This window comes from Myotis daubentonii, chromosome 2, assembly GCF_963259705.1.
Source record: "Myotis daubentonii chromosome 2, mMyoDau2.1, whole genome shotgun sequence".
NCBI lineage: Eukaryota > Metazoa > Chordata > Mammalia > Chiroptera > Vespertilionidae > Myotis > Myotis daubentonii.
The window spans coordinates 21,711,595-21,738,443 of record NC_081841.1 but is presented as its reverse complement, the minus strand read 5'-3'; the positions used below and the strand labels follow the sequence as shown (position 1 = coordinate 21,738,443).

General features: G+C 49.6%; 3 protein-coding genes across 9 annotated transcripts in view; 1 reads left to right on the top strand and 2 right to left on the bottom strand.

Moving 5' to 3' along the window:
• Positions 1–914: 914 nt before the first annotated feature.
• VAMP1 (vesicle associated membrane protein 1) overlaps positions 915–26,849 on the top strand; it is a 58,192-nt gene continuing 32,257 nt past the window's right edge. Inside the window, exons 1-6 of one of the 6 annotated variants that reach the window (XR_009451144.1) lie at positions 919–1,083; positions 4,288–4,414; positions 4,837–4,995; positions 6,071–6,122; positions 10,441–10,577; positions 11,139–11,425. Coding sequence is in view for 5 of the 6 variants with exons in the window: in XM_059682007.1 (XP_059537990.1) it covers positions 1,082–1,083; positions 4,288–4,414; positions 4,837–4,995; positions 6,071–6,122; positions 8,154–8,275 (462 nt within the window). In the remaining variant the exon portion in view is untranslated. Of the gene's footprint in view, positions 1,084–4,287; positions 4,415–4,836; positions 4,996–6,070; positions 6,123–6,481; positions 8,652–10,440; positions 11,426–26,849 lie in introns of those variants that run through there. The other 5 variants (XM_059682012.1, XM_059682011.1, XM_059682007.1 and 2 more) reach the window with 5 other exon arrangements.
• TAPBPL (TAP binding protein like) lies at positions 9,146–17,314 on the bottom strand. Of its 2 annotated transcripts, none has more exons than XM_059681999.1 (7): positions 16,793–17,314; positions 15,833–16,051; positions 15,423–15,695; positions 12,307–12,645; positions 11,420–11,722; positions 9,909–9,995; positions 9,146–9,710 (listed from the first exon to the last, which is right to left on the bottom strand). In XM_059681999.1, the coding sequence occupies exons 1-7, from the start codon at positions 16,854–16,856 to the stop codon at positions 9,631–9,633; spliced, it is 1,365 nt and encodes a 454-aa protein (XP_059537982.1). In that variant the 5' UTR covers positions 16,857–17,314; the 3' UTR covers positions 9,146–9,630. The 2 variants fall into 2 exon arrangements, with proteins under 2 accessions (XP_059537982.1, XP_059537983.1); XM_059682000.1 differs by having other exon boundaries at positions 15,833–16,048.
• Positions 17,439–21,339, bottom strand: CD27 (CD27 molecule). Its single transcript, XM_059682005.1, has 6 exons — positions 20,977–21,339; positions 20,673–20,804; positions 18,830–19,003; positions 18,537–18,623; positions 18,162–18,281; positions 17,439–17,901 (listed from the first exon to the last, which is right to left on the bottom strand). Exons 1-6 carry the CDS (start codon positions 21,110–21,112, stop codon positions 17,777–17,779), a joined length of 774 nt encoding a protein of 257 aa, XP_059537988.1. The 5' UTR covers positions 21,113–21,339; the 3' UTR covers positions 17,439–17,776.

The following is a 26,849-nucleotide window of genomic DNA, read 5'->3' as shown; positions in this document are numbered from 1 at the left end:
AAGTCTATACTTTCAATAAATATAAAAACAGTTCTGATAAGAAAGCATCGAGTCAATTTGCTACCTTGTTTTCCTAGCGGGAGCTGAAAGAATGTTGAGTTTTACAACGGATAAGAATAGTGAGACAAGGGGAGAGAATTCTTGAAATACAAGGAAAAATCGACTCGACTTGGTGAATTATTAGAGGAGGGGTGAGGATGAACGGGGAGGAAGTCCAGGGTGGTGTCCGTTTGGGCCACCTGGTGGGTAAGGTACCTGGAAGGCACGGGAGGGGCAGGTTTGGCGGGAGGTTCCGTGTCGGATACACGGCGTGAGGCGCTTGTCGGCAGCGTGGAAGGAACCGGATGAACGAAGCCTGCGTATCTGCTTTGCGGGGACGGAACCCCCGTCCGGTACTTGGGCCCGAGAGCCTGCCGTTCTGCCTTGACGGACTCTGCCTCCGCGGAGTTGTTGGTCAGAGGCGGGCAGGTGGGTGGGACGCCGGACAGATCTGGGCGTCAGGGCCGTGCGTGGACTGACATACCACCGACTTCCCCGGGAGTCCCGGCCACTGTGAGCCGGGGCACTCGGCCGCTGTCGGCGAGAGCGGCGCGATTGGCTGGAGCTGCCGGCGCTGGGACCTTGGGCGGGGCCAGGCTTCAGAAGCTGTTCAGCGATTGGCTAGCAGGCACCAGAAAAGGCTTAACTCGAAATGTTGGAGTTGCCCCTCCAGAGTGTTGAAGCGTGTTTTCACAACCCCCTGTCGCTTAGTTACAGATTAGCCAACTATAGTCATCTTTGTCAGTGAATGAGGAAACTGCTTCTTTGGCCAATTTGCTCGGGCTTCCCTCTGGACTGCGCCTGTCCCGGGCTTGGATTGGGCCGCGGAATTGTCAATCGATATTATCGGGGAGGCGTGGCCGGCACTAATAAAGACCGGGACCCGAACTGCAGCTGCAGTAAGTTCCACCGCAGCTAGAGCTCCGGGTGGTCAACTAGACGTGCAGCTCGGCAGTTCCGTGGATTTCAGCCGCGGCGTTCCCCTCGCCGGGTGTCTCGTCGCAGCCTCCGGAGAGGAGACCGATCCTCACTTCTCAGAAAAATGTGAGTTGACTCTGGTGTAGGGAGCTCGACCCTCCATGCCAACTGTCACCGCCAGCGTCAGACTCTGCGGGATGGAAATGGCGCATTGCGCAGCAGCTGCAGCGACGCGGGGAACTACCCCCGCGCGCAGCCCCCAGACCTGACCACACCCAGCGAGGAGGGCAGCACTCCACTCCTGCACCAGCCACAGCCAGCACCCCACGGGCGGGGCAGGGGCGCAGGGGTCCCACATTCATTGCACCCATTCTTCTCGCCCGAGGGGCGCCTCATGCAGCTCTCTGTCTAGCGGAGCCCGGGAGAGGGCGAAGGTGGGGCATGGAGTTATCGGGTAGGGTCTGAACGAATCTGTACTTGGTTCCTCTGGAAAGACAGTCGTAGGTGCATCTGCTAGTTAGTAATTTCTGTATGTCCCTCACCCCAACTGTTACGTGTTGCCTCCCTCCCACCTTGGCAGTGAGCAAAGCTCCAGAAACTTATCTGCCAGTTCTCAGAACTCAGGGGCAGTGCCCTATGATTCCAAACTGCCTTCCTCCCATGGCCACCCTGAGGTGTTTTCCTTCACTGAGTCTCAGCCAAGTGCTGGGGAGAGAAATAGACCTGAGGATCCCGGTCTTCCCCAGCGCATTACATTTAGTCTCGGACCATCTTCAGCATCACCCGCATCCTAAGATCCGAGGGAGAACCGTGGCTGGAGAAGCGAAGCACTCCCCTGTCAGGACCACTGTCTGCTTGGTAGAGGTCTTTCTTCCTTGCCATTGCCTGGAGTCCTGGCCTGGTCCTAGACAAAAAAAAAAAAACACAACGGGAAAAGGTTTACTTATCCTACATAAAGGTTATAACTGTGCTGGATGTTTTATTGCTGAGTGTTCCCAACTCCCAACAAGTCGTAAGTGGAATGGTCCCTTCACATGCTTTATAACCATGTCACATTTTCTCAATTGGATTTCTGCAGCTTTTACTCTGTGACATTCTGTGCATCTTGGCCAAGTCCTAGGAACCCATTTGTTTGCATTTGGGGAAGGAGGATCCTTCTCGGCTCACTGGTTCCCAGGAGCACCCATGTGGGATGCACCGAAGGAGGTGGAGAAAGTGCGGGGACCAGCAGGGCATCACAAGGCCTCTGACCTCAGTCTTGTCATTGCTGCCGCCATCCTGGCCTGCTTCCAAGACCAAACAGTGGCTCCTACCCACTCACTGGGTTTTCGGTCTTCAGAGAACTAGATTGCTGCTGAGCTCAGTGGTAGCACAGGAGCCTCCTGGCTTCCATGGCTTTGGGTCTTCCCTTTGCGCCTTTACGCCTTAGAAGTGAGACAGTGATGTTAATGGGGATACGCCAGATGTAATCTGCTAGCGTCTCCTTTCTGAGGTGTTATTCTCTATCTTTGTAGACTTGAAAGAAATTCATTTAGGGAGGAGGAACTTCTGGGCATTAGGTCTATTGTGAGTAGTCAAGGCATTTCCTGCGTGGTGACTTGGTGATGGTTGAATCCCTCCATCATTCATTCTTAGACTGCTCCTAGGAGGTGTGTTTTGTGAGATTCAGCTTCTGTTTGAGGAGTTCTTATTGTAATTTCTATTCTCCATCAGATTTGAGAGACCTCCCTCCTGCTGGCAGGGTCTTCCTTGGGAGAGAAAATCTCAGGCCGTAGGTTAAACTTCATGAAAAAGAGTCTGTCTTGAACACGTTAATCCCTTCTAAGGCTGAGGGAATGAGGACAGTCACTGTGGGTAGTAGTGTAAACCAAAATTTCTCTTTGGGACATAAGGGACATACGTCTCTTTGGGACACAGGGTACTTTCCTGAGATTTGTTGCCAAATCTAGAAAAAGAAGGGACAGAATGTCAAAGATGCATGTACACTGAGGCCCATTTCTCTTCATTTTGCCTCCTGTCTATACTCTTGGAACAGTTTCATAATTAATGTAATTGTTTTAGGCCCTAGTTCCATCTATCTTCTCTGCCAAAAACAAAGCAAGCAAACTGTTCTGACTCACTCCACCTACAGAGGCTCTGCCTTTGGTGAGTCTCCAAGTTGTCCTTACAACAGCCCCAATATACTAATTGTGGAATGAAACATAACCTTAAGCAGAATCTGTCAGCTTGCTCTTTGTAGATTTAGGCTTTGGGGAAAAGGGCTGTTTAGTCCATAGGCTTATCCTGAGGGTTTAGTCTTTTGTACAAATGTCTTCTAACCTGGATTGGAGGTTTCCAGTTTGACTTTATGTGAAAGGCTCTGACAGCCAGGGCAATGCCATTCAGGCCAAAGGTAGCACAATAGTCCCTGGAACCATTGTGTCAGAGGATGTGTGTGAATTTGGGTCAGAAGACGGCCCAAATAAGATCTCTTGATACCACCCTGGATGTCCCCGACCCCCACTAAATGTTGTTACAGGATCTTTTGTGAATATCCCACGTCCCGCGTGGCTCAGGGTTTGGGATCTGGAGAAGGGGCCGCACGCAAATGAAAGAGACGAGACAAGAAATAATAATTTGGAAATATTGGGAGCCAAGACAGAAAGCCCAGTGCAAGGGAAAGGACTTCCACTGGTGCCCAGGCCTTGCCAACCTTTTATTCAATTTTGGATACACATCTAGCTCTTAGTCAGGCAGATAATTGTAGTAACAGGCAGACTATCTTAAAGGTCAGTAAATATTAGAAAGATGTACTCTGAGACTGTTCGGTCAGGAAATAGCTTGAATCCCCACTGTCTGGACTAAACATCTGTGCATAGCTCTGGCCCTTGCCAGGGGCTCCAGGTTCACCAGCTTTCCGGGATCCTTGTTTACACTTCTCTGATAGTGAAGATAATGGGTGGCTTCCCGCATCTTTTATCTTTTGCTTCTTGTCACTGTGCTGTATCTCCCTCCTTGGTAGGGCCAAGGAGCTAGAACCCCTTCTAATTACATATAGTAACCTAATTGCCATGAATTCGATGGTGTGGGGTGAGAGGGCACATGATTTCTTTCTTGTTTTGGGTACTTTGTGTACTCTGTCCACTTTTCTTTCTTTCTTTATTTTTATTATATTTTCTTTTAAAAAAATCTTTATTGTTGAAAGTATTATTCAGCCCCCCCCCCCCCCCCCGTTAACCTCTTCCAGCCCGCTCCCATCTTCCCGCCCGCCCCAGGCCCTCAGAACCCCATTGTCTGTGTCCATCCATGGGTTATGCATATATGCCTACAAGTCGTCCACTTTCTCTACAGGTCCGATCCAGCTCAGCCGCCCACGGAAGGGGCAGAAGGGACTGCCCCAGGTGGGGGTCCCCCTGGCCCTCCTCCTAATACGACCAGCAACAGACGACTACAGCAAACCCAGGCACAAGTAGAGGAGGTAGGTGGAGCGTTTTTCCCCGAGGGTTTCCAAATCATAGGCATTTAGAACTTTTCTTTCTTATAGAGCAGCGGTTCTCAACCTTCTGGCCCTTTAATACAGTTCCTCATGTTGTGGTGACCCACACCATAAAATTATTTTCGTTGCTACTTCATAACTGTAATTTTGCTACTGTTATGAATCGTAATGTAAATATCTGATATGCAGGATGGTCTTAGGCGACCCCTGTGAAAGGGTCGTTCGACCACCAAAGGGGTCGCGACCCACAGGTTGAGAACCGCTGTCATAGAGCGCTAGCTAAAGGCTTTGGGAGGCAAGGCATCCGTTGGAGTTACACAGGGCAACCCTGTGATCCCCTGGTTGCTGTTCTTTCCCGTGTCTCTGGTGGAGAGCTTAGCAGCTTTGTTTCTGGCCCCCCTCAGGTGGTGGACATCATGCGTGTAAATGTGGACAAGGTCCTGAAGAGGGACGAGATACTGTCAGAGCTAGATGACCGCGCTGATGCCTTGCAGATGGGAGCGTCACAGTTTGAGAGCAGCGCTGCCAAGCTGAAGAGGAAGTATTGGTGGAAAAACTGCAAGGTGAATTTTCTTGTCCTTTCCCTCTTCTTCTTCCTTCGCCACAGCTCACAGAAGGCAAGAAAACCCTCCGGTTCTAAAGGGTGTCCCAAAATTCACGCAAGAAGTAATTTTGAAAGAAAACACATGTTTATAATTAAAAATTGTAAATTTTTTATTGATTCATAAAGTATACAATATAGGGTTATGTATGGAATAGCATATCGGGTAAATGGCATCCATAGCACAAAAAAACTGGATTATCATGTCGCGATAGCGAGCACCGTTAACTGTTATTGCCTGAGCAGCCGCATTTCCGTCATGGAAAATTTCAACAAAAGAGTGCGTATGTGCCAGCAAGGCCGTGGAGGCCATTTACCTGATATGCTATTCCATACATAACCCTATACTGTATACTTTATGAATCAATATAAATTTACAATTTTTAATTATAAATCTGTGTTTTCTATCAAAATTACTTCTTGCGTGAATTTTGGGACACCCTTTGCATTCCTCCCCTTTAGTGGTACAGGATCTTTGCCCTGCAGAACTCTTGGGAGGGAAGTCTTAAAAGCCTCCTTGAGCTGCATTACCCAGAATTGGCCACCAGGGTAGGCTAGAGTATTCAGACCCACTCACCGGGACACCCTGAGGAGTTTGGAAATGGTTAGTCAAGCTGCCTTTGCCAGAAGGACCCCTGGGAAATTTTTCACCTGGCCCTTCCTCAAACACCCAACACGGACACAATGACTGGAGTAGATAAATGTATTTACATACATGCAGCTTTGAGGAATGAGCTGAGCACTTCACATTGAAAAATGAACCATCTGACTGCAGATCCATTGCAGTTCTTTTCAACACGACAGGACCTAAGGAAAAAGAAGCAGCTACAAGCGCTCTGATGTTTCTGAGGAGCTTCCCCTGTGGTGCAGGGGTTATTGTCTGATGGGGAGCATGGGGGCTGGGCCCTTGCCAAGAGGCCTGCAGATCTCCTGGGTGATGTGTGTTTCTTGCATTGTCCCAAAGACAGAGTAAGTTCTCTTCCTGGCTCTTTCCTTTCCCAAGTCCAAGGACCCATTTTTTGTCAATTTCTCCTCAGATGATGATCATGCTGGGGGTTATCTGTGCCATCATCGTGGTAGTTATTGCAAGTAAGTATTCCTGAGGTTTCTGGTGGGGTGAAGAGGTGGGAAGGTCCTGGAGTCTTCTCCCAGCCCTGCCTGCTTGCCTCCCTGCCCGAGGAGTGGGGCTGCTCTGACTGAGGTATGGAGATCACTGTTGTGGCATCGTCACCTGGCTCAGGAGGGAGGAAGGGCAAAGACAAAGGACTCCCTTGATGGGCAAGGCTTCCCTCTGCTGTTTGTCACTGTCGTGGGTCAGAGGGAGACATGGGGAGGGGACACCTACAACGGAAAGACCCGAATGCCTAGTAACTTGATGTAATTTGTGCTCTTGTTTTCTCCTGTCTCTCTCTCTTCTCCATCTTGGACTTCCTGATTCCTGTGTCCAGTCTACTTTTTTACTTGAGAATGTGCCACCCCTTCCCTGTTCTCCATTGCCATCCAAACTCATGTTCCTTTCCTTGTTTGCTCTCTCAACAACTTCCCCATCTACCTTCCTCCATCCCAGCCCAGCTTCTCCATCGCTCACTCCTCCTTTGCTGTTGCTTTCATTTGCACTATGTCCCTCAACACTGGAAATGCTGCTCCTGGCGCAATTTGAAGCAACTATCTGAAGAGCAACAGCTGGCACCTCCTCCCTACCTGCTTCTTATATACTCGCAAATTCCTCCAAAGCCAAAAAGAGATGGAGGCCAAGGGAAGGGGACGGGCGTAGCTGTAGTGATGTGTCCACAAAAGTGTCAAGATTTGGGGAGGAGAAGGGTATCAGTGCCCGTGGTGCCTCCAGGAAAGCCAGGCCGCTGGCAGGAGGAGGCCATAAACACCTGCGAAAATGGTGGCTCACTCAGGGCTGCCCTGGTCACTTGGAGCTTTTCTCCTATGCCAGGCGTGAAGAGGATCCTGGGTGGGCACAAAGTCCAACTCGGTCCTGGTGCAATACCCTCTTAGAGAGTAAAACCTGTTTTTTGCAGTTATTTCTAATCTGTTAGTCCAAGATTTTCTACGTCTTCAGGGATCTTACAGCCTTTTACTTTGTTCTCCAGCGACCTGGAGAACACATACTAATTGTGAAAATACCAGAATTCTCATTGCCATCCTAGAAGCAGTCCCACAAGCTCATAACCGGAAAGGGTTGTCCCTTGTCCACATTTTCTGCAGCATTCTGTACTGTTCATGAGAGTACCAAATAACTTCATCTAGCCAAAGTTTGGGGCTCTTGATTAGTTTCCACTGTTGGCATACAGAGAGAATGCCTATTAGTTAGAAACAGTGAATGAAGGGCCTAATTTGAAAATAACAAGCTCAGTGGAAGCCACTTCTTGCCCTCTCGTGAAGGAGGGTCCTGCTCCTCCCTTCCTGTTGATTAAGGAGTGTGAGGGGTCCTTGGACTTTCAGGGACTTCCTGTACACCACTCCTGTGTACTTGCCAAAGACAGGGACGAGGCAAGATGTCCTTCCTGAGGCCTGGCCGATTCTGAATATTTTAGAAAAGCCCAGTATACTCACCAACTCAGTCTTGGGGTAGGAGGCGGACAGTGTAGAGTTTGTGCTATCACGGGGCCCTTTCACCTAGAGCCACCTGTCTGTCCTTCCTGCATTGTACTCCCCTTCTAAACCATGTGTACCCATCTGAATTCCACTTTGCCGCCTTTCCTTTCCTCTTTGCATGGCTTGTGGGTACAGACAGTGGAATCTAAGGATGGGAGCTACTCAGCCTGTGCAGGGCCACTCCTGGGCGTCAGGATAGGGTGTTGTGAGGGGAGGCAGGCAGGCTGGGAACAGAAGGGGAAACACCCATGCGCTTGTATTCCTTCTGTCCTCTGGCCCACAAGCAGGAAGAGGCTGGGGCCAGGCTGGGCCGGGTTGGATGCTCACTTTCCATGCAGCAGCATTTCATTGTGCAAAACCATCCTTCCTCTCCCTTCGCCCCTGTTCCCCACCTTCCCTTTGTCCTGCCCCAGGGTGGGACTGAAGAGCTGGAAGAAAGCAGTCAGTGTACCCTCCCAACGGTTCCCCCCGAAGGTCTCCACTCTCCTCTGGGCTCCTCTTTGCCTAATGCAGGGGGTCACCGCTGGAGAAGAGCCACCACTGTCCTCGATGTGTCCCAAGCCTGGAGCAAATTCGCCCTCTTAGCCCACCCACCGTTGTCACAGGAATTATTTCCTGGGTGTCTGTCCCTCTGAGGCTCACCAGATATAGTTGGCTTTGTTCTTTTGGAGATGTCAGCCCTTCTACTTTCTTTCTCATCCCACTGTGTACCCTCTTTTGTGTCTTTGCTGTCCCCTTTCCCTCCTACCACCCATGTGCATGAGCAAATGTGCAACTAAACCCTGGGACTTAGCAGTCAAATGCAGCTGAGCTTCCCAGATCCCCTTTGGTTTGCCATGAGACGATGTGGGGTTTCCACTGTGTGTCTGTCATCACCTCTTTGTCTTTTTCCCTAACCTCAATCTCATACGTGTATAGAATAATAATTGTACTTCACCAAAGGCATGTGGCATATTTACCAATGTCATGTATTCTAAACAAAGGCGCAAAAAATATAAATTCCTAACTACACTGACTTGGGTGTTGTTTGGGTTGGAGTAACTGAGCAGAGAGGGGGAGACGGGGAGTGTTGCTTCTTTCTAGTAGTCTGATGTTGCTGTAGGCCGGAAGGGCTGGCTTATGTGTGTCAGATGGTCTTCGGAGATTAAAGCTCTGTGTTGGCAAAGGAAGTGGTCTCTGCTCTCAGCATTCATGCCTGACGCAACCCAACTCTTCAGGTGCCAGTGAGAGGAAGTGACAACAGGAAGTTGAGTGAGGATCTCACACTGATAAACAACTGCAGGTTTTCTCAGACATTTCCTATCTACCTCCTTCCTTCCTGGGGTGTCCCACTGTATGGACTAGCAGATTTTAGAAATGAATAAAAAAAATCTTTCCCTGGCAGCTGAGTCGTGTGAGGAGGAGTAGGGATGAGGAGTTGTAGGTATCCTGAAGTGACCAGCAACTGTCTAAGGAGCAGAACCTAATTACAGCTCCAGGTTACACAGAGCAATTGAGACGGGCCCTGGGGCTGCCTTCGAGGGCCTTTATTTCACAGCTTGAACACTTTGCAGCAAGGCCCGGGACACAGCTCAGTTGGGTCCAACACGGGAAGATAGGAAAGTGGAAAAGCTTTGCCGCCAAGGACCCAAGAGGCTTTTATTTGGACAGAGTTCAATATTTGTGTGTGGTGGCCCAACCTCTATCCCTTTGTCCCACTGCCCCTCACTTGCTCCTTTCTTAATTTCTTCCCATTTTCTGTTCCTGCCACTGTACCTCAAATCTGGTTCTTGTTTTAACTTCCACCCAGACCTTCCTGATGTCCTCTGTCCCGTTTACCCCAGGCAAAGCCCAGACGGCACCTACAGCATCTCCTCCCTGACGCAGAAGGAAGGCAGAGTCCTGCACAGGTTCAGAGTCAGTGCCCCAGTGATCTGTGCTTTCTTCATGCTTTTCTTGGGGTATTTTTGAGCTTTGAGGCTTGGCTTAGAGTCCTTCTGGGAGAACGTGACTACTCTTTCTTTTTACTCGGAGGCAGGAGAGTGGTTTCCCAGAGGGCCTCGGAGTCTTGGCAGACCTTGGATGAGGTAGCTAGGAGAGAACAAGAGGGAGTGAGGTTGGTTTCAGCTGTGGTAACCCCCAAAGCTGTGGTCTGTGGTGAGGGGGGGGGTGGCTGGCTGGAACGTGGGATGCTTGGGCTTCATCCCTGGTCTGGGTGGGGAGGTGGTTAGCGGAGGCTGGTCTGTAAGTGAGGTGGGTCGGGCTGAGCTGAGGGCAATGGACTCTTACCTTTCCATCTCTGAAGTCCCAGGTACAGCAGTGCAAGGAGGAAGAGGGTGCTGGCAAAAAGGACTCCAAAGGCCACAGTTCTCTGCTCTGTAGGTGAGAAGAGTGCAGGCAGGAATCAGTGGGCAGGAACCAGCTCAGCCTGCACCAGCAGGAGGACAAAGGGGTGTGTGTGAGTGTGTGAGTCCCCGTGTAGGGAGCTCTTATCAAGAGTTCTGCTCTCACCCAGGAACTGGGCACACAGTAGCATTTGTACTTGCTCAAGGTTGTTGGATGTTTGTGCGTTTCTCCACACAGAATTCCTACCGTTTCCCACCTCAGGACAACATTTTTTTTTTTTTATTGCTTTGCAAGAGAAATTTAAGTTAGATAGCGGTTGGCAGTTAAACTAGGATTTTATAAATAGCCGGAGAATGATGTAAGTTGAGACAAAACCCCAGTCTCAAATAATAATGCCCAGTGCTCCTGGATGTTTGCATTCTAGGTACTGATTCTTTCCTGTTTAAAAATTTTACATAATATTCTGTGGCTTCAGGATGAAGTTCCAGCTTGAAGGCCCATCAGTATCAGCCCACTAGCCCTGGTCAGTGCGCCCAATGGTTAGAGCATTGGCCTGCACACCGGAGGGTCATGGGTTCAATTCGCTGTCAAGGGCACATACCTCGGTTGCACGTTTGTTCCCCAGCTCCAGTTGGGAGTGGGAGGCAACCCCAGTCTCTCTTCTCTTCTCCTTGCTCTCACCCCTCCTTTCCACTCTCTCTACAAATCAATGGAAAAACATATCTTCACACCTCAGGTGAGGATGAAAAAGAAAAAGTGTCAGCCCACTAATAGCAGTGGAGGGTTTGAGGTTCTAGTGTAATCAGGCTGCCTGTTTTTTCACACTTCACCCTTTACCATTTACTAGGTAGGTGACCTTGGGCAAATTACTTAACATCTGTAAGTGCCAGTTCACTCATTAATACAATGGGAGTCATGCTAAGACATGTGATCATACATCTAAGTGCTTAGCATAGTGGTCAACTCATGTCAATGCTCAGTAAATACAATTACTTCTCAAGCTTAAGGCCACTTCCCAGTTTTCCCACACACTCTCGGCTCTAGCTGTGCAGTTCCCCGAGTGCTCTTCAGGCTGCGTTATACTTGGCCTTCATGCATGTCGTTCTTTCTGTCTTGGTGTTTCCTTGCCCCTCGAGCTAGCTAACTTGGTTTTCATGCCCTCCCCCTTCCCAGGTCATCTTCCCTGCCTGCCTAGTCGGTCCCTCCAACTGGACTAAGCTCCTTAAGGGCAGGATCAGGAGTTATCCAGCCTTCATTTCCAGCACACCGCCTGGTGCCCTGGCACCTGGGGTGCACTGAAGTCTCAGGATGGTGGTGGCAGCTATGGGGGCTGCTGCCCTGGAAAGAAGCTGAGACTGTGAATGAACATAGTGTGGTGGGAAGCAGAACAAGACCAAAGATGAGCTGGAGGTAGGAGAGCCACAAGCTCAGGGTAGAGGTGGGCACCCCAGTACCTGGTGGGGCAGCCCAGGTGCTGGTCACAATGGGCTCATCCAGGGAGATGTGGGTGACCTGACAGGTGTAAGTGGCACCAGCAGAGCCAGGTTCCGCCGTCAGGGAGGAGGAGATGCTGTAGGTGCCCTCTGCGCTTTGCCGGAGGCTGGAGAAGGAGGCATCAGAGACTGGGACTGGGGCTGCACCCAGTTCCTCTCGGGTCCACGTCACAGTCACGTCCAGAGGGTAATAGCCAACGATATTGCAGATGAGAGTGGGTGGCAGAGCTTCATTTGCCAAGCCCAGTCGTACTTTGGGAGAAGCTGGAAGAAAGAATAACATTCCGAGGGGTCAATGGGACAACGAGAAGCCCAAAGCCTTCTCTCCCTGCTGAGAGTGAGCTAGGATGTGGAGGCTGAAGTTTCATCCTCAGTGGAGTGCCAAGGGGCGGTGAGGAGTCCACCCTGGATGCAGGCCACAAAGGAGTACACCTTCCACAGGTAATTGAAAGACGCTAGTAAAACCAACTAACGGCTGGCTTGCTTCTTATCATCACTATAAGCAGTGACTTGAAAGGGTATCAGTGATGAAACCCTCTTCTCAATCAGGGCCACGCCCACTGCGCCTCCTGGGCTGGCTCTGCTCCTTTAGGGAGTGTGATTGGAGGCAGCCAGCAGGGCCGGGCAACCGGATCCTGGGCTGGAAAGTTTCTCGGTGGACTTATCCCGAAGTGTGACAGAAGACAGTCTGATGCCCTCTGCACCTCTAGGGCGGAGATGGCCTTTAGGTTGTGGGAATGCAGTCTGCCTCTCAGGAAATGCCCTTGTAGTTGGACTCCACTATGGAAAACACTCCCAATAAGCATATCCCTTTCCCGCTCCCCCAGAGAAGTGAGTTCTGGCCTCACCTTGGACATGGAGCTGGATGATTTGTTGAGCTTGGTACAGAGAGGTGGTGATCTGGCAAATGTAGGTTCCCTCGTCCTTCAGAGTGAGGCTGGGTAGCGTGAGGGAGGCGTCCCCGGCCAGGAGGAGCTGCTCCGGCTCCAGGGTAGCGCCCTCTCGCTTGGCCTGCCCCTGCCCTGTGGTCCAGCTGTACACCAGCTGGCCGCTGCCTTTATGCTGCAGCCGCCACTCCACTCTGGCGAGGTCCAAGCCTGGCGTCATGGAGAAGCCGCAGTGCAGGGAGGCTGAGGACCCCCGCTGGAAAATCAGGGATGGGGTATGTGTTGTCACCTGGAACTCCACTGTGGTGAGAGAAAGAGGGGGATGTGCTCAGCTGCCGCTTGAGACCACCTGATCTGAGCCGTGGGCATGTTGTGGGTACACATCTGCCCCTCCCTCCTTTCTTGGACAGTGAGGGCGGTTAGGCTCATTTCCCAAACAGATGGAACCACAAAAAAGGGGGCTCTAGAACCACATGATTTCACTCACATGTGGAATATAAAACTGAAACTTACGAACACAAACAGCAGCGTGGTGGTTGCCAAAGGAAGGGGGGTGGGGGAGGAAAAGGGGTCCAAATGTGAGGTGACAGGAGAAGATGTGACTTTGGATGGTGGGTACATGGTGCTAGAGACAGACTTTGTAAGTTAGTCACCTACACATGAAACCTGTATGTTCATGTTGACTAATGTCACTCCAATAAAATTTTATTAAAAAACAAAACAAACAACAACAGAAAAGAAGTGGGCTCTGGAAAGGCAGTGTGACACACAAGGTGATCTTAACTATTTTGGAGTCGCTCCCGGATAATCTGAGGAAAGCTGTTGGCCTCTCACCAGGAGGATACACATGCAAAATGGTGGGTTACTGTTGGCTCTTGGGTAAGAACCACGGGAGCAGATAAAACATTTTGGAAGCCTGATTCTTCCATGTGGCCGCTCTGTGGCCTTGGACAAGTCTCTTAGTGTTGCCAAGCTCACCTGCCGAAGGCAAGGCTGCTGTGAAGTCTAAGTAGGAGTAAGAGTTTGAAAAGTGCACTGTATGCCCAGCTGCTGTGGCTCAGTTGGTTGGGGATCGTCCTGTGCACGGTTGCCGGTTCGATTCCTGGTGGGGGCACATACCTGGGTTGTGGGTTCAATCCCTGGTCAGGGCATGTACGGAAGGTAACCGATCGATGTTCCTCTCTCACATCACTGTTTCTCTCTCGCGCCCTCTCTAAGCATGAGGATTAAAAACTAAAATAAAAAGCACGCAGTAGTATTTGTGCCAGACGTGCTAAACCTAAATCTAATGAGGAAAACAGTCAGGCAGTGGGATATGCTACCAGACAAGGGCCTAGGCTCTTCAAAGACGTCAGGGCTATGAAAGACCGTTCTGGAGTAAAGGAGCCTAAAGGCACAAGACAGCGAAACACTTGTGTGGTCCTTGCTTGAATCCTGGACTCTACAAGAACCAGAGAGCTACAAGGGACATTATTGGGGTAATTGGAGAAGTTTGAATTTGGACTTCATACTCGACGGTATTATTGTTATCAATTTTTAAATATTGACCTTAAATATGATGCTCAGTGGTGTAGCAAGGGGGACTGCCCTGGCAAATATGTTCTTAAATTCTTTTTTTTTTTTTAAATATATTTTATTGATTTTTTACAGAGAGGAAGGGAAAGAGATAGAGAGTTAGAAACATAGATGAGAGAGAAACATCGATCAGCTGCCTCCTGCACATCTCCTACTAGGGATGTGCCTGCAACCAAGGTACATGCCCTTGACCGGAATCAAGCCTGGGAACTTTCAGTCCGCAGGCCGACGCTCTATCCACTGAGCCTACCCGGTTTCGGCAAGACTTATATTTTTGCTATTTATTTTATATATTTAAATGCCATTTAACAAAGAAAAATCAGCCAAAAAAATGAGTTCGCGTGTCACCTCTGACACGCGTGTCATAGGTTCACCATCACTGACCTCTCTGATGGGAACGCCCAAAGCCTGTACACACCTTAAATTCTTGACACACTGTACCCGCTTATTGTCTGCACCATGGTAGACCACCCCACCTTGGTTTGCTGAGGTGCTGGTTCTGTGATGATGGAGGATATCCCTGTCTTTGGTTATAAACCAAATGCTATAAACCACATGCTATATATGGCAGAATTTGGGGTGAAGTACTGGGATTTCTGCAGCTTTTAATTTGTTCAGCAATATCTATAATGAGAATTCAGTTGATGGGACCTAGGTGTACGACATACAGGTGTTCATTACATTATTCTTTCACCTTTTGTAGGCTTAAAATATCCCAAAATAAAAAGGGACTATCTCGCTATACCAGGACTATGAGGACTCCTCTTTTCTGGTGTAGCAGGATACACTTAGGTTGGACCACAGAAAGGTCGAATGTTCTGGGGCTTTCTAAGGATAGGTGGGTAGCTCCCTAATCTTTGGACTTGGTTGTCTCCTTTTGGAGGTAAAATAGTAGATTTAATGAACTCTGGAGAAACTTATCCTCATGTTCTCAATTCCCTGCGCCCTCTGGGATGTGCTAGAGAAGGCAGGAACTGGGTTTTACTAATAATATTAATAAGGGGCAACGAACAAATTCCGAATCCCTGTGCTTTGCTCTCGTCAAACACCAGACCAGGATGGCTTTTCACTGGGAGAAAACTGGTGCTTGGCCCAGTAAGCCTACTACGAACAGCAGACATGGAATAGAGCACCACATGTCATTTCCTCAGGCAAAACCGTGAGGAGAAAGTTATCCCCGTTTTGGACCTTTCGAAAGAAAGGACTGAGGTCGAGGGGACACTTTGAGATGACTGATGTGGATGGAGGTGGACTTGTTCCCTCCCTTCTTCTATTTCTTGCCCAGCTGGCGTGGCTCAGTGGTTGAGCGTTGACCTATGAACCGGGAGGTCACGGTTTGATTCCCAGTCAGGGCACATGCCTGGGTTGTGGGCTTGATCCCCAGTGTGGGGCCTGCAGGAGGCAGCCGATCAATGATTCTCATCATTGATTCTATCTCTCCCTCTCTGAACTCAATAATAATATATTAAAATAAAACTTTCTGCTACTTTTCATTTTCTTACCTGTAGTCAGCACAGTCCCCTGGGGGCCCAGGGGCAGGTTCAGCGTTGGGGGCATGACAGCCCTGTTCTCGGCATCCCTGAGAGCCTTCATCAGGATGGAGACCCTGGGTCCCCCTCCAGAGACCTGCAAGTTGGTGATGAACCAAGCTGCTGTCTCAACAGCCGCCTCTTGTCTGGCCTGGAGAAAATAGCGGGAGATCTCGCAGGTCACCTCCTTCTCGCTGCAGTCAGCATGGAGCAAGGCCTCTGCGTGGGGAATCTGCACCGGACTCACTGGGGGAGAAGGGCGGGCGGCACAGGGTGGACTGGATTGAGGACACGGGAAGCAGATGCAGGTGGGCGCACTGGGAACTGGGCTGTCCCAGTGGCGGGAGCCCAGCAGGACTGGGACACGGGGTGGAGGCTCTTACCTGAGGCCTCAAAGGTAACAGGTGGGTTGTCTTTGGACAGTGTGCTCACTTGGAAGTCGGTGAAGCCTTCCAGGGAGCCATCATCCAGCACTGGCACCTGCTTCAGCACCAGCAGGGCCTTCACCATGTTCTTATCGCTGGCAAAGCCTCCATGGTGCTTGCCTTCCTCCACCAAGAAGCAGTCCAAGACCACGTCCACGGCCCGCCACTGCCTTTCTGCTGCAGGGAAAAGAGTGGGCTGCAGCCACACCCTCCCGCCCAGAAAGTTACTTCTGTGCCCACTCCCTGCCCCAACTTCGGAGTCACTAAGGGTAAAGGTTGGGTTCCAGGGGCCCAGCTGTCTCTGTCCCTATCTTGTCACCCCCCAGGCCAGCTTTCTGGGAAGCACCTGCCTTTCCAGGTACTTCTTGATGCGAGTGATTTAAAGTCCTGGATTTGCCTTGCTCCGACGGGTTTATGCTTTTACTTTCATTTCCAACCATCGAATGAAAGCTATTTTCAGGAAAAGGAGTTCTCAGCAAAGCAAATAAGTGAGCAGCATTGCCAGGGGGAGAGGCGACAGGCCATCATGCAGCCCAGGGTGTTGGCAGCCATCTTCTCCACTTCCCAACTGACAACAGGTCTGCTCTGCTTTCTGCCCCAACATGTGGCCTTCCCCTCCCACCTCCCGATCACCTTCCTGGTGACTTCCTAGCTGGGGACCCTTTCTCTTCCGAAGGTGTCCCCTCTCCCAAGGACAGCGCTCCCACCACAGTCACCGTGAAGGCCCCTCTTTCTCATTTGGCTTTTCCTCCCGGGTCTCTGCCTCTCTCCCCAGCACAACTGGTTCCGTTGTCAGCCTCTGAGCCTTTCCCCCCTTGGGCTTAGAAGCGATTGGCTCCTCTCCCCTTGTGTCATCCGGGAGAGTGGCTGTCCGCAGCTTCCCTGGCCTCACACTTCCCTCCAGCCTGTCCCACTCACCCGTGTCCACGGCAGCTCCGGACAGAGCCAAGCAGAGCAGCAGCCACCAGCCCTCTGTGCCCATGGGGGCTGCTCTCAGGCCCCCTCCGCTGCCCGTCTCCACCGGCTCCCTGCTGGCAAGGTCCCAGCTGGAGAAGAGGGGTCTCTCTCAACACTCCTTTCAATACTCCTTAGTGGCCAACGGCTTGTGAGTTTCTCTCCTGTCCTCCGCCTACGTCTCTTTCACTTTCACTTTGAGGAAGTGCCACTGCGGCTGCCTTCGCCTCTGGGTGAAGCCATTTCTTGCTGGTGCCAGAGTCCTGTTCACCGTTCTCCTCTCCAGCCCCACTGCCCACCCCCGTCATCCCCTGGCGAGTTCAAGACCTGACTTCACTGCGTGCACCCTTCTGCTCCCCACCCGCCCCAAGAAAGTGGAGCTGTAGGGAAAGGGAGGTGGGAGGAGGAAGGGAGAGACCGAAGCTAGAAGCAGGAACCCCCGGAGTCTGGGAACCTTTTCTCATTTTCTGTTGGTGCCACACCTCCTCCCTCCCCTGCTGGGCAGGCCCCAACAGCAGACCGCAGGGGGGAAGGCTCCTCCCTCCGATCCCTGGTGGAGATGGGGCTGGGAGTGGCCTGTGTCTGAGTGGAATTTCAGAGAGGCGGCCTGTGGCAGTCTGTCACTTTATTCTGCTGAGTTTCTAAATACAGCACGGGGGGCTTTCCTGGGCTTCAGTGTATTTTGCAGCTGGAACCCCAGCCCTCGTCCAGCACGGAGGTGAAGCTGGCTGGGCCAGGACACATCCCGCTTCCCACCCCCCACCTCCCGCTGTCCTTGTCACACCAGTCTCAAAGGGTACTTTCTCAAGTCTGTGCACAGGAAAGGGCCCTGCCAGGGCATGGTACTGAATTTGCGGTTGCTGGGTCTCATTGCCTCTGGCTGGGCAGTGGGCCGAGGTGGAGGCCAGGCCTTTTCTGCAGTGATGACCCCCTCTGGGGAGTGCCAGCTCAGAGGTAGGAAGCAGGCTCAGGCTTTCGGTAATCCTCCTGGACGGGGATGGCTTCGCCTTCCTCCTCCCTGGGACAGCTGTAGGGACAAGGCTCAGCAGGCACCGCCGGACTTTCTCCTTTGTCTGCAGAAATGAAACAGATGACTCTTGGCCAGTGGTCAGGGGAGGAGGCGAAGGAAGAGGAGATAAGCAAAGCAGGAAAGCTTGGGGAGGGCTGTCAGGAGGACCTCAGCTAAGAGGAGAGGAGGACGAGGCAGGAGCCAGGTGGATACAGATGGAGCGGGGGAGGCTTCCAGGACGTCCCAGGCATGGGTGGCAGGGCTGCGGAGGTGAGGTGAGGTGGGGTCAGAAACAGGACTGGAGGCCTGTATTTTGTCTCTTACTTAGTCCATTTTTTCTTTGTTGATGGAGGAACAGGGCTCCGCCCATGGTGAAAACAAGGAACATTCCAGACAGGATCACGAAGATTCTGATGCACTCTGAGTTGCATAGGAACCTCTGGGCTGTGATAGGCAGGGGCCACACAAGGGTTTGGGAGAAGGGCCCAGCCCTAGATGCTTCTCACCCCAGCCCTCCCCTCATCTTTGCCTCTCTCCTCCCGGCCTTCCTCTCTTCCCCCCCATCATTGGACCAAGTCCTCTCTTCATCCCTAGACTCTGCTCCTCCTCCTCCCCGTCTCCCCACTCCTAGGAGCTGGCTTCTCTCTTGGACTCTCCCATATATATTCTCTTGGAGTGGAGAATGTGGAGAAAACTCACCTGGCCGTTGAGTCGAGAGAGCTGGGGCAGGCAGCCTGAGGTCAGCCAGAGTTTGCACGTGCCTGGCTGTCCTGGCCTCCAGCAACTCTGGAAAAACAGACATAGGGTGAGCAACAGCAGGGAGCCTGCAGGGAAAGACCAGGCTGAAGGCCTAGAGGCCTGGGAAGAGTTGGATGAGATGGAAAAGCAGAGACAAGCCAACCAGGCAACTCATGTGGGGGGTGAGCTCAGACGGGGTGCTACTTGAGAGTGACCCTTACCCCAAACTGGACAAAGAGTTCCCTGGAACTTACTTTTGGTGTAAGGTAAGTGGGTGGGTTGTGGGCCAGGGGCCGATGATAGATGAGGGGTCAGCGTGGGGGTTCTAGCAGGATCACACTCGGTACACTCCTTGTCCTTGCACTCCCAGCCTGTGGGGCAGGTACACACGGCATTGGCGGTGGGGGTGCAGTTTTGAATGAGATGACCTGGAGACAGAGGGGGCGGGAGGAATACAAGACACTCAGGCCTCAGAGACCTGCAAGCCCCCCTTGCTTAATCCTCTCCCCCAGGCCCACCCCACCCACACAGAGGCTGGCCTCTCTCTCACCACCACCCAGTCCCTTTGCCATTAGTATTATTGTTATTAAGAAAAAAAAACTTGGACCTTTTAGAAAATTCATGGTTCAGAAAGAGACACTATGAAGAGTAGAAACAGTCTGAGATTTTTACAATTGGATTATAGTATAGAGAAGTTTGGTACCAGTTGGTCTCACAAGTATAATCAGCAGCAGGTTAAACAGAAGATGACCAGTAGGGGGTGATCATGCAGCTGTTTGTCCAAAAGAAGGGAAGGGCTAAAGAAGGGGCTGGGCCTGCTGGCCTGGCTCAGCGGTTGAGCATCCACCTATGGACCAGGAGATCACAGTTCAATTCCCTGTGAGGGCACATACCCGGGTTGTGGATGTGCAGGAGGCAGCCAATCAATGAGTCTCATCATTGATGTTTCTCTCTCTCTCCTTTCCTCTCTGAAATCAATAAAAATGTATATTAAAAAGAAAAGAAGGGGCTGGGATTGGGTAAAAATGGATGAAATGCCATTGTTTTCAGTGATGAGTATCCAGAAATCTGGAGGTTTTTTTTCCCCACCATGTGTAACATGTGCACAAAATTCTAGGCTATCTGGTACTTCTCCATCTTACAGATGGGAATACTGAGGTCGAAGAGGACCAAACTCATTCAGTCTCCTCCCTCTCAGGCCAGGCCCCTCCACTCCCCTGCTCCGTCCAGCAGCCAGGTGCTGCCTGAGTGCTTTGAGGAACCTATGGGCTGTGTCTCATAGAGAGAGGGATCATGGATTGGGCTGGGCTGGAACATAGCGAAGGGAACACAGGCTGGCTCAGTGCTGGGAGAAGGCTTTCTGGTGGGGCCTGCAGAGGGACTGGGGCAGGTTTTGAATTTTAAAAGTCCAACCCTGCTGGGTTTGCTGTCAAGAAGAGAAAAACGGCTGTTAACGGTCACATTTTTAAGTTACGTGGACTGGGGAACGCTTCTTGTGTATGCAAGCTGTTGCTGTTTGATTTGCAATGGCAAAACCTTTTTTATTTAGTTAATTTTTTAAAGAACACAGTGTTAAAAGCCCAGTGAGACCAAACACATTTTAAAGGCAAGTAGTGGAATAGCTCAGCTAAGTCGTCCGTCCTCACAAGTGTCGTGCCGCAGGGCACCTGTTCAAAGAGTCCCCGTTAAAACCTGCCACTCCTGTGCACTGGCACCTCCTCATTCCTGAAATCCTAGCTACTGTGGAGGAATAATAAAAGGATTCCGAACACAGCCACAGATATTACACTTCCTACTTTAAAAAAATAAAAGAAATGACAAAATTTTATTTGTGTGTGTGGCTGAAATCAGGGGTTCTAGAGCCACTTCCTCTTTTTTAGTGTCTTGATGCCAACCATAGACCCATTCTCAGCGGTCCCTCGGATTTTGCCTACTCTTTCCCTAAACACTCGAGTTCTCATCACATCAGCATCCCCGCTCCCCGGTGCCCTATTTCCCCAGCATTGGCTCCCTTGCCCTAGCCTTGAACTCTACCCCCTCTTTGCTCCTCCACACCCAGCTCTGCCACCTGGCTCCCCAGATGCTTGCCCATCTCACCGGAGTGACAGTGCCGGCAGCTCTCGCAGTGGGGCCGGGCGTTGTGGTCTGGGGAGAAGGAGACCCCCGGTATACATGGTTCACACTGAGCAGCCGCTCTCTGCTGGTCGCAGTGCTTCTTGAGGAACGTTCCTGTGAGCAGAAGTCCAGCGTCAAGGCTGCTTCTCTGCCCTCTGCAAGGTGGTGCCTCGGGCACTGCGGGATTCCTCCCCTGCTGGAGCGCAGACTCCCATTCTGCTTCTCTTCCCCCCAATCCCAGTCCTCTCCCATATCAGTCTGCCCCTGGCAAGGCGTCCTCTCTTACCTGGCTCACACATCTGGCAGCACAGTTCCTTCTGAGCCCGGTAGTGCTTCTCTGGGCAGCTATTGGGGGCTGGGGTAGCTGAGAGCCCTGCCAGAGCCCCCAGAACCCACAGCCAGCAGGAAGGTGGCCAAGCCATGGCTCCTGCCCAGGAAGCTAACTGCTGGCCTCGACACTGGGCGCCGTTTCCTCCTCTTTGCACCTCCTGGGCAGCAGCTGCGGGTCTCCGTGTAGTCCTGCTAAAGGTGGCAAGCTACCTTTTGATGGCAGTTGAAGCTCTGCTGTGACTGTTTTTTGTTGTTGTTGTTTGTTTGTCTTTTCAGCAGCAACCTCTTACTCCTCCACCCTTTTTGCATGCTGGGTGCTGGGGAGAGTGGTTAAAGGGCAAACTCTGTCAGAAGACCTGCTGCTCTTCAAAGTCACCCCCCTCCTCCCCCCCAACATGCAGCTTCTCCGTTTCCGTCTCTGCTTGGTGCCCGTGAAGAATGTAACCCATGTACGCCCGCCTCTTTTAGACAGCGTTGAGCATGCAGTCACCCGCCTCTCATTCACACACTTGTGCTCAAAGGTGCCCACATTACTGCCCTGTTCACAGCGTACAAGCTAATTGGCACGTCCCTTCTGCCCTCTCCGCAGAGGATAAGTTAATTTTTTTCACAGAGATAAGCAATGCAGAGAAGGAAGGGGAACAGGAACTGAGGATCTGAAACGGGGACAGGTGAATTTTAGAACTGAGAAGTTTTCAGGTTTGGGGAAGGAACTAGCACCACAAGACACCTTCACGTGGCTGGGGTAGCAATCGCAGTCCAGTGCAGCATTTCTGCAGCAGGACGGTTGACTGTTCATGCTAAGTGGGGTGAATAATGGCCATGACTAGCCTTGGTTTTATGGCCAAAAGTTTGTGATGGAAGCGTTAAAATGGCATCCAAGGGACGTAAACCTCTGTCACGCTCTGCACTAGGAGATCACACATGACCTCATTTAGTGTTCCTGCCAGTCTGTGATACAGGTATCACCCACTGCCCATCTGTCTTTCCCTCCTCACCCCACTAGCACCTTCATCTTCCCCTTGCCACCTCTGACTGTGTCAGTCGCTGAAGTCCTGGAGCCCCCAGGGCCTCTCCCCCATAAGCCTTGGGCACTGAGGTTAAAGGTCCATGCCTGTGAGTCATCTCGTCCCTACTTCTATGGTTTGGGGAATATTGGACATAGCTGGACTTTCCCCTCTGAGTTCTAGGAACTTATGGGTCAGACGGCTGTCCCCTCCTTTTTCCCTGAGGAATGAGGCGTGGGTGCCTCATTTCTCTAGGGCCTAGAGTCTAGGCTATTTTTCACTCAGGGGCTTTGCAGTTGTTTTCACAGGTCTTGTAAAATGTCACACCCCTGTGATTTCACTTGCTATATTGGTTCTCTGTCTTACTCTTTCATTTCCTTTCTCTTCATTTTTTCCATCCCCTTGCCCTTCCCCGACCCCTTCAAGTCTTCAGGTGGTCCTGTCTACTGGGGAGCCATATATGGGTGTGATTTGAATAGCTACTTATGCAAAAACCTTCATTTTCACGGTTGGGCAGGGTGCCTGAATTCCCATCTCAGAATGTTAACTTTGGGATCTGAGGATTTTTGTGGTTGCTAACAGTCCTGCCCCATTCTCAGGTGATGGTCAATTTCTCTACTGTTAATCTTCAACATCAAGGAGGCCATGGAGAGGTGGGATCCTGTGGGGATGGACGTGACCCCAGAGGAATGATGAGTTGGGGACTTTTAAGGAGAAACTTGCCGCAGGGGGACTTGGAGGACACAGAAGACTAACAACCTTGACTAGACCCTGAGCTGCTCACCCACATGAGTCTGTGTTCTCTGTGCCAAGGCCCATGTCCCCTCTTCTACTCATCACCTCTCTGTGGGGGAGAGGGCAAGAGAAGGGTCTGCCTGGCTCTCCTGGAGGACCCCTGGTTGGGAGAAGGAGAGCCACGTTTCTAGACCTTACTATTCTCCTGCCTTCTGTGATGCAAAAGTTGCATCAACTTTTGGTGAGCATTAGCCTGTCCTAGGCTGGCTTCCTGGACAGTCTACAGGCTCTGAAAGTGCAACCTGCTGATCTTTCCCTCAAAATCTTCCATCACCTCTTTTTCTTTGGGGTTCAGCTCCCCACAGTTGTCTGGCACAGATATGTGGTGTTTTTCAACAACTCCCTCCTTTTCTTACATCTTCAGAGACAGACCCACCGAAGCCTCTCTTTTGATGACTTTCATTACTTTTGAGGGGTCCTGACCAAACCCTCAGTCTGGCTGTTTCCTTAACCTTTGCCCTACCACAGGTCCTAAATTTGGGATACAGTCCTTTCTTGAATTTTCCTATAAACCAGCTGTAAACAGAAGGTTGTTAGGTGTGGTAACATTTTTACAGAAGTTTTATATATCATAAGGATACCACTTAAAATAGTATTTTGCATATTCCTGTTCTTTTTTTTAAGATTTTTTTAAAAAATATATTTTATTGATTTTTTACAGAGAGGAAGGGAGAGAGATAGAGAGTTAGAAACATCGATGAGAGAGAAACATCGATCAGCTGCCTCCTGCACACCCCCTACTGGAGATGTGCCCGCAACCAAGGTACATGCCCTTGACCGGAATCGAACCTGGGACCTTTCAGTCCGCAGGCTGATGCTCTATCCACTGAGCCAAACCGGTTTCGGCAAGATTTTTTAAAATTACAGTTGACATACATTATTATATTAGTTTCAGGTGTACACCCCAGTGATTAGACATTACATAACTTATATATGATCATCCCAATAAATTTCGCACCCATCTGGCACCATACATATTTATTAGAATACTATTGACTATATTCCCTATGCTGTACTTTACAACCCCATGACTATTCTGTAACAATCAATTTGTACTTCTTAATCCTTTCACCTTTTTCATCCAACCCCCCAACCCTTTCCCATCTGGCAACCACAAAATGTTTTCTGTATCTATGAGTCTGTTTCTGTTCTGCTTGTTTATTTTATTTTTTGATTCAATTGTTAATAGATATGTATTTATTGCCATTTTGTTCATATTTCTCCCCCTCCTCCTCCTCCTCCTCACCCTTAACATTTCATGGTGATGGATTCCTTTAGCTTTTTCTTGTCTGGGAAGCTCTTAATCTGCCCTTCAATTCCAAATAATAGCTTTGCTGGCTAGAGTAATCTTGGTTCCTTGCTTTTCATCACTTTGAATATGTCTTGCCAGTCCCTTCTGGTCTGCAAAGTTTCTGTTGAGAAATCAGCCGACAGTCTTATGGGAGCTCCCTAGCGGGTAACTAACTGCTTTTCTCTTGCTGCTTTTAAGATTCTCTCTTTGTCTTTAACTTTTGGCATTTTAATTATTATGTGCCTTAGTGTGGGTCTCTTTGGGTTTATCTTGTTGGGGAGTCTATGCGCTTCCTTGACCTGGATGTATATTTTCTTCAGTAAGTTAGGAAAGTTTTCTGTCATTATTTTTTCAAATAGGTTTTTAATTTATTGCTTTCTCTCTTCTCCTTCTGGCACCCCCATGATGCGAATGTTGGTACACTTTAAGTTGATCCAGAGGTTCTTATACTACCCTCATTTTTAAAAATTCTCTCTCTCCTCTCTCTCTCTCTCTCTCTCTCTCTCTCTCTCTCTCTCTCTCTTTCTGCTTGGGTGTTTTCTGCTTCCTTATCTTCCCAATTTCTGATTTGATTCTCTGCTTGCATATTTTTGTTCTTAATGGTCCTTTCCACCCCTGAGATTGATCAGTGGTCTAGTTACCCTACAAAGCAGTAAAGGCACTGGCCATCTTGCTGACACATCTCTCCTCTCCTCCCTCCTTTATTTTGGTCCCAGATTAACTTTCAGAAATATGTCAGGCATCATATCTCATCTCTCTTCAGCCCCTAATCCCAAAAATCAATCTTGGCTCTTTATAAATCAATAACCAGAATCAAAGTACTCCATGGAATTAAACTCTCTTCAAGATGTTTCCTTAGAAGGAAATTTTGTTATATTACATAGATGTCAGAAATCACTGTTTGTGATCCTTATCAACCAAACCCTTTAGTTTTTCTAGCCTTCTTTGTCTCTCACTCTATTTCTTATTTCTCCATTCCTGTTTTCTTTGATGACCCCAGCCACTCCCCCACTGCTTTAAATCCTCCTTCCCAGAGAGCCTTTAGAGAACAGCTGGGCAGGAAAGTTGGGTGGACTGATTAACAAGGGTCTGGTTACTCATATCCCCATTCTGTAATTTGCATTCCTGGGGCTCCCCAGTCTGGGTCTCAGGGGGACTCTGCTGTGGGCATTTCTTTCCATCTCTGATCACTTTCAGCCACAGCTCCTAGTATCTCCTAGCATGTAAGGCACTCACTATATATTAGATGGTCCAGTCTTAGCCTTGTTCCTTGACGGTTCTATCCACAATTATAAAATTGAAATTTCAGGGATCCCAGGCCACATTGACCTCCTAAATTCTACTTCTCATTCACTTGACAAGTATTTGTTGCACGTCCATTCATTCCAGGTACCAATTAAGTAATAGGACACAAAGGTGAAAAAAAAATAAACACGTGATTTCTGCCCTCATGGAGTTGAGACAACAGTGAGAGAGTCAAACACTGATAAAATAACCTCATAAGACAAATGTAAAGTTATTAGTAATGGCCATATTAAGCACCATGAAGGGGAGAGTCAGGGTGCAATATAGGTGCTTGACCATTAATAGGGGGGGTTCAGTGCTTCAACCAGGAAGCAAAGTTTAACTGAGAGATGTGTGGATCTGACAGCTCTCACCTTCTGGAAAGTTGTTTCTTCCTTTGGTTTCTAGATATCACCCTATTCTTCCTTTGACCACTTCTATTCTTTGATCAATGATAATTTTTCTCATATACAGATTTTACAAAATAGGGATGATCTATTCCTTCAAGGCCTGGAGTGTGTGTGTGTGTGTGTGTGTGTGTGTGTGTGTGTGTGTATTTTGAGTGTAGATTTTTTCACTGCTGATTATTCTAGAGTCAGTTTCAGTAGGTTATATTTTACCAGAAAACTGTCTATTAAATTTGTTTCATATTAATGGGCATAAATGTTTAAAGTTATCACAAGATCTGCAGTTATTTCCCCCTTTCACTCCCAATATTATTTATTTATAATTTTCTCATTTTTTCTTGATACATTTTGCCAGAAATATGTCTAATTTATTAATTGCTTCAAAGAACCACCTTTTGATTTTGTGTTTCCTTATTATTTCCTTCTTCTCTGTTTTATTTTACTCTTTGATCTAATTTTTTAAATTAAATCTTTATTGTTCAGATTATTACATTAGTTACTCTTTTTTCCCACCATAACTCCCCTCCACCCAGTTCCCACCCCACCCTCCACCCTCACTCCCCACCCACTGTCCTCATCCATAGGTGCACGATTATTGTCCAATCTCTTCCCTCACCCCCACACCCCTTTCCCCCCCCCCCAAGAATAGTCAGTCCTTTCCCTTTCTATGTCCCTGATTCTATTTCAATCACCAGTTCATACTGTTCATCAGATTATTTATTCACTTGATTTTTAGATTCACTTGTTGATAGATGTGTATTTGTTTTTTGTTTTTTGTTTTTTTTTAATATATTTTATTGATTTTTTAGAGAGGAAGGGAGAGAGATAGAGAGTTAGAAACATCGATGAGAGAGAATCATCGATCAGCTGCCTCCTGCACATCTCCCACTGGGGATATGCCCGCAACCCAGGTACATGCCCTTGACCGGAATCGAACCTGGGACCTCTCAGTCCGCAGGCCGATGCTCTACCCACTGAGCCAAACCGGTTTCGGCTAGATGTGTATTTGTTGTTCATAATTTGTATCTTTACCTTTTTCTTCTTC

What these genes read in the sequence shown, in the direction of transcription:
- TAPBPL (XM_059681999.1), bottom strand. Translation starts at nt 16,856, where the DNA reads ATGGGCACAGAGGGCTGGTGGCTGCTGCTCTGCTTGGCTCTGTCCGGA. An exon ending in CGGAGCTGCCGTGGACACGG is followed by an intron (nt 16,052 to 16,792) that starts GTGAGTGGGACA and finishes TTTTCCCTGCAG; the next exon opens with CAGAAAGGCAGTGGCGGGCC. An exon ending in GGGACTTCAGAGATGGAAAG is followed by an intron (nt 9,711 to 9,908) that starts GTAAGAGTCCAT and finishes GTTCTCTCCTAG; the next exon opens with CTACCTCATCCAAGGTCTGC.
- CD27 (XM_059682005.1), bottom strand. Translation starts at nt 21,112, where the DNA reads ATGGCTTGGCCACCTTCCTGCTGGCTGTGGGTTCTGGGGGCTCTGGCA. An exon ending in CCACTTACCTTACACCAAAA is followed by an intron (nt 18,624 to 18,829) that starts GTAAGTTCCAGG and finishes CTGTTTTTCCAG; the next exon opens with AGTTGCTGGAGGCCAGGACA. An exon ending in TCTCTCGACTCAACGGCCAG is followed by an intron (nt 18,282 to 18,536) that starts GTGAGTTTTCTC and finishes TGCCTATCACAG; the next exon opens with CCCAGAGGTTCCTATGCAAC.